The sequence below is a fragment of the Eschscholzia californica genome, unplaced genomic scaffold (assembly GCF_041429995.1).
Source record: "Eschscholzia californica isolate CP2 unplaced genomic scaffold, dmEscCali1.0.p SCAF_5, whole genome shotgun sequence".
Classification (NCBI taxonomy): domain Eukaryota; kingdom Viridiplantae; phylum Streptophyta; class Magnoliopsida; order Ranunculales; family Papaveraceae; genus Eschscholzia; species Eschscholzia californica.
Genome location: NW_028238472.1, coordinates 24,287,985 through 24,293,984, shown reverse-complemented (window position 1 = coordinate 24,293,984; position 6,000 = coordinate 24,287,985). Strand labels below are relative to the sequence as shown.

Here is a 6,000-nt window from a genome sequence, read left to right as displayed (position 1 = left end):
AAGTTAAGTGATCCAAATGTGGCATTTTAACGCTACATCATGGTCGTCCATGCCTAGGTCGGCCCACTCATGGGCCTTAAGCCTGGCCCAAAACACCCTTTTGGTTCTGACCTTTGTATTATCTTTGCCTTAACTTTCCTTTGGTCTTTTGGACATGTTTATGGTTCTAACCCATGTTTATATGTCTCATCCCTTTAGTCATATATTCCGATCAAGTGGACACTCTTTGGTGTAACCCGATGTAGGATGTAGATGAAGTTAGTCGCGAATCGCCCCGTGATTCCACGATCATAGTTGGTTTCTAGCTAAAAACTATGATCCTTAAATCATCCGGACTTGATGATCTTCTTCATCAATTGTCATGTCCGAAAAATTGCTCGCATTGCATCTTTGGTCGAAGGACATCTTCTTCAATAGCTTCACTTGCTAATAGCAGTTTGGGCGGGTTCTTTTAGCAACGCCCCTTCAACAATGGTTGCCACCTACTATGGAATATTTGGAAGCAGATAAACATTGTTATATTAAAGAGTTATCATTGCATGCCTATCACTATAAGAGCATCTCTAATGCAAAACTTAATCTTAGAAACTCGGAGTGACAAATAGGATTTTATGAGTTTTTCTTTAAAAATCATCTCCAATACAAAATTTAACTAAGATCTAAAATATGATTTGTAGTGGCTGGAATAGCGATACCTCAAGAGAATACTCTATTTTCAGAGTCTCCTCTTGAGATATCTTTAATTATCTAACTCATCGATATTTGAATTTCAACTAACACAAATCAAGTCTCCGTATATTTTCAAAATAACTATTAATTTTTTTACAAAAATAACCATGTCATGGAAGTAAAAAAAATAAAAGTTAAAATTTCGCATTAGAGACCCGAATTGAGAATCTCTATTTTTTTTTTTACATTGGAGATGTTCTCCGTTAACTCATCCTCCCAAATCCTCAAGGTAGCCAATACGTGGACAAACAAACTTCTTATATGGAGAACAATATTGGGTGTAAAAATAATCGAATTTTTATAAAGGGGAGAAAAATATTTCTTGTTTCCTTCACAATCATCTACTCCCAAAATCATGGCAGCAAGAGAAGTAAAAAATTGGATGAAAGGAAATCAAAGAAATGTGTTGAAAATAAAATCTCAATTTAGGTTTTGGAATACATCGAAGTCTGATTAATACATCAATTTGGGGTTTGTCCAAGAAATTAGAGAACAGGGTTTTTGGGGAGAAAAGAATTAGGGTTTGTTCAGATAGAGAAGAAAAATGGTTTGGGAATTGAGAGAGAGTGGAGTCTAGAATCGCCCATTTATATCTCATCCTCAACTGAAGGTGAAATCAATTTCATAAGATCATATTAAAACCTACCGGACATCTCTCATTCAAATCACATATGAATTGAAATCTCTTTCACATGAATACCAAAAAAAAAATCCCAATTTCAATTCTAGGGTTTGATTTCTTAATACTCTAACAAGAAGAGAAAGAACAAGAGAGAAATAGGAGTTGTAACTTGTGCTTTGCGGAGAGAGAGACAACAACCTGAGTGAGTTAGAGAGAGAGAGAGTTTTATGGTAACTAGTTAAAAATTTCATCTCTATCATTTGTGTGTCCATATAAAAGGACTAGATTATTTTTACCCCCATTAGTTGTTTGTCCAGATAAGAAATGTGTTTCTCCATATAATGGCCACCATCCTCAAACCCCCTTTTTCCCTTAATGATGCTCACTCCTCTCCCTTCTCAATAGGGGTCATCTCCAGACTCCAATGGATTCCCCCCTTGCGATCCCACATTAAAATCAAGAGGCCATGTTTTCTTCTTCTGGATGTACTTCTGGTAACGGTTCTTGAGAACAATTGGGTTTTCGGTAGGTTCCTTTTCCAAGAACCTCATTTTTCGTTCTATTCTTCTTTATGTTCCCCAATCTCCATTTAACATTAAGGGTTTCTTTGTATGAATACTGTTCAATCAACCAATTACCATTTTGACTGGTTTGAAACTAAATTCCCCTAATTACATGATTGTATGATGATAATAGGTTTCCTGTCCCCCACAATATAATTCTCAATTTTTTCTTTTCTTCATTGTAGCAACTTTTGAAGTCTAGGTAAACTTCATATCTACCAGTCTACCACAACTGGTTATATTTTTAATTTTTTTAACTTTTATTTGCTGATGGTTAAAAGAACTGAATCTAGTAATCTGCTAACTTATAGTGATGCTGAGCGGTGGAAGTAAACTCAAAAAGGAATGGCATGGACTGAACAACCGTTGGCTACCCACTATTTATGCTTTCATGATTTTAATCTTTCTAGTATTCATTTTGTTTGTAGTTAGTAGTAATCGACAAGAAATCAATTCAGAACTTGCTCTTCCACAGCTTAAATGGGATAGTTCTCAATTCAATCCTATCATCCGTTTGATGAATGGAACTGATGTGATATGGCAAATACCTGATTCTCCAAAAGCTGTTCTTTTTTTGGCTCATGGGTGCGATCAAAGAGCAGTTAATTTTTGGGATAGATCCCCAAGTTGTCCAAATTGTATTGGTCTTCCGGAAGATAGACTCATCAGTCTTCATGCTCTTGCTCGAAAATTTGCTATTGTCACAATATCTAGTGCTGGGAGGTGCTGGTCTTTCGGGCAGGAACCATCAATTGTTAAAGGAATTATCAAATGGTGGGTTGAGGAAAACAATCTTGTAAAGCTTCCTGTTGTCGCGCTGGGAGCCTCCTCCGGTGGTTATTTTGTTTCGGCTCTTGCCCGTGAGATGAGATTTAGTAGCATTGCTATCATGATTGCTGAAGGTGTGTTTGGGAGAATGGATATTCCAAATAACTACCCACCTACCCTTTTTGTGCACATGCCAAAAGATCGGACGAGGATGAGGCTTATCAATGACAATATGGAAGCTCTAAGGAAGAAAGGCATCGATGTTGCAGAGGTTAAATGTATGGAATTCCCTTTGACTCCAAATCTGTTATCGGACAGAATTCCTGATCTGGATGAGGCCATCTCTGTTAAGTTGTTTGACTTATTTCGTGACAAGGGCTTTGTTGATGGGAACGGATTCATGAGGAGTGATGGGCGTGCAACCGACTGGAAAGAAGAACCGAAAAAGTGGAACTATTTTTTGTCAGATAAAAGCAACTTGTTGCATCACATTGAAGAGGAGCTTAATCTTGCTTTTGCATATCATGAGATGACTGGCCTGCAAAATGAGCAAATCTTCAACTGGTTCGAATCTCACATGAGTTGATCAATATCTACGATGCTTGAACCTTTCTCTCAAGTAAAAACGCGTTGGATATTTATTAACGAAAATTCTACTGTACTTTTCTGTGAGTGACTCTCTTTCGTCAAAAAGAGTAATGCTAGTGTACTTCTATGTGAGTTATCTTATCTAGAAAACTAAGATACTATGATATCAGTGCTCTTAAGACAAGTGATACAACAACAATGAAGAGAATAGAGATTTTGTTACATCTATTTTACATTGTAATTTCTTCTGTTTTCGACACCCCGTTCCTTTTATAATGATGTTTATTAGATTGTCCGTTTTCAATTCTTGTGAAGAGTCACTCTATGTCTCTACGTTTTGTACATTGTGGTGTTGCATTATGAGTTAACAGGCTTTCTGGATCATGAGTTTGCAGTCCAAAGTAAAACCCAACAAGCCCATTCAGTAAATAGAAATTAAATATATGTTATAAGGGATGTGGCTGCCCATAAATCATTGGTGATGCAAGGGGATTTGGGTGCCTTTAAGATTATCTTCCTCTTGCCAAACTCACATCTATTGCAGCCCACCATTCCTATATTGCCACCTTGATGTGGTGTCATATGAGAAGTGTCATTGCATGGGAGCTCCATATGCAATGTGTCATCTTGGTAGTGACAACACATCATGCAAGTGACAACACATGAGGTTATGTGTCACCATTCTACAACTCCATATGCAAAGTGTCATCTTGGTGGTGACAACACACCATGCAAGTGACAGCACATAGTGTATGTGTCAACATCCTATTACTTCTCCCACCCTATAAATAGATGTACTTTGTGTATTGTTGATATAAGTTTTGTAAGAGATGAGAAAGTGTATGGAAAAGATTTGGAAAGAATTCTTCTATATATAGTTTGGTTCAAGATCATCTCTTTGTTTTAGTATATCTTAATATTTCGATCTTTTTCTCTTCCTTTATTTCCATTAAGTTGCATGCAAATATATACACACATTGAAGCAAATAGACCGACAATTTACAACACGTTATCAGCACGAGTCTCTAGCCAGCTGAAAGAAGCCGTTACTCTGCTCATTTGCCGAAGTCAACATCGGTGAAATATCGAACAAACTAAGCCGCTACTCCGTTTGGTGAAAGGTATAATATTTTAATTCATATTTCATAATGTCTAACCTTGCTAGACTTGAATTTGCAGCTCTAGATATAACAGGTAAGAATTACATGGAATGGGCAGTCGAAGCTAGACTGACTCTAAAATACAAAAATCTCCTGAACACTATTGTTGAAGGGAATAATGCAGAGGAAATGTTACGTGCTCAAGCTTTAAGCTTTTTGAGACGTCACATACATGATGACCTGAAGTCAGAGTATTTGTATGTGGAAGATCCCTTGGCTTTATGGAATATCTTAAAAGATAGATATGATCACCTGAAGATGGTCATACTTCCAAAAGCTCGAAATGATTTTATAAATCTTCGACTACAAGATTTTTCTTCCATTTCTGCTTATAATTCCAGCCTTTGTAAAATTGTTTCCAGACTAAAAGTGGGAGGAGATATTATCACTGATGAACAGATGATAGATAAAACATTGAGTACGTTCCATGCCTCGGATATTGTCCTGCAGTCACAATACCGAGAGCGACGTTTCTCTAAATTCTCCCAGTTACTGACCTGTCTTTTGGTCAATGAACAGAACAACCAGTTGTTTGCATAACCATGAATCTCGACCCACTGGGTCCGTACCTGTGCCTGAAGCACATGCAATATTGTCAAAAGATCATGGAGGGAAACAAAATTACAAAGGGAAGCTTGGTTCCGGAAGAAACCACCAACGTGGATCCCGCACGAACAAATGGGAGAGAAACAGGCAAACCCCTTACCACCGGAAGTGGGGAAAGGGAGAAAATTCAAAGAATTATGCAGCGAGAAAGCCTGATAAAGTAAAGGGTAAATATAATACCCCTCCCAAAGCTCGTGAAGAAGCTTGTTACCGTTGTGGTATGGAAGGTCATTGGTCCCGTACCTGTCGTACGGCGAGACATTTGGTGGACCTATACCAAGCATCTCTGAAATCTAAAGCTGCACCAGAGATGAACCACATGGAACTTGATCCACCATTGTGTGTTGGAGATTATATCCCTGAAGGAGAAAATCAAACTGATAATATGTTTAATATTTAGTGTATTTAACTTTTCTATCTATTATAATGCTATATTATAATAACTTTTGTCTGTTAGATATTAGATAGTATATTATATGTATCTGTAATAGTTTTGTTTATGTTATAAATAGTTATGGTTTAAATCTTATATTATATTATGAAAGGTATGGATTCCAGAAGAAACATATCTAAAGGTGATGAAGATAGCTGTCTAGCAGACAGTGGGACCACAAATTCGATACTTCGAAATACAAAATATTTCTCGACCTTAAAATTATGTGAGGCAAATGCGATTACTATCGCTGGCTCATCAAACATTATAGAAGGCTCCGGAAGAGCTACTATAATATTGCCCCGTGGTACGAAAATAATTATTGAGGATGCTTTGTACTCGACTAGATCCCTGAAGAATCTATTGAGTTTCAAAGACATTCGTCTGAATGGGTATCACGTCGAGACTGGGTCTGAGAATGATAAAGAATATTTATATATCACCTCGAGTATATCATGCCAGAAGCGTGTTCTGGAAAGACTTGAAGCTCTTTCTTCTGGGTTATATCTTACAGAGATTAAAACAGTTGAA

General features: G+C 37.1%; 1 protein-coding gene and 1 long non-coding RNA gene across 4 annotated transcripts; one reads left to right on the top strand and one right to left on the bottom strand.

The window, feature by feature from the left end:
• Window positions 1-895: 895 nt before the first annotated feature.
• LOC147537915 (uncharacterized) lies at window positions 896-3,654 on the bottom strand. The gene is made up of 2 exons (XR_015226122.1): window positions 1,701-3,654; window positions 896-952 (listed from the first exon to the last, which is right to left on the bottom strand). It is a non-coding gene; the product is annotated as an uncharacterized LOC147537915 (long non-coding RNA).
• On the top strand, window positions 1,708-3,574 carry LOC147537916 (secretion-regulating guanine nucleotide exchange factor). 3 transcript variants are annotated; one of them, XM_086643957.1, is made up of 3 exons: window positions 1,739-1,876; window positions 2,226-2,279; window positions 2,390-3,574. In XM_086643957.1, exon 3 carries the CDS (start codon window positions 2,432-2,434, stop codon window positions 3,266-3,268), a length of 837 nt encoding a protein of 278 aa, XP_086500083.1. In that variant the 5' UTR covers window positions 1,739-1,876; window positions 2,226-2,279; window positions 2,390-2,431; the 3' UTR covers window positions 3,269-3,574. The 3 variants fall into 3 exon arrangements, with proteins under 3 accessions (XP_086500082.1, XP_086500083.1, XP_086500085.1); XM_086643956.1 differs by having other exon boundaries at window positions 1,708-1,876; window positions 2,226-3,574; XM_086643959.1 differs by lacking the exon at window positions 2,226-2,279 and having other exon boundaries at window positions 1,740-1,876.
• Window positions 3,655-6,000: the final 2,346 nt, after the last annotated feature.

Coding starts and splice junctions, on each gene's coding strand:
- LOC147537916 (XM_086643956.1), top strand. CDS start 2,228: ATGCTGAGCGGTGGAAGTAAACTCAAAAAGGAATGGCATGGACTGAAC.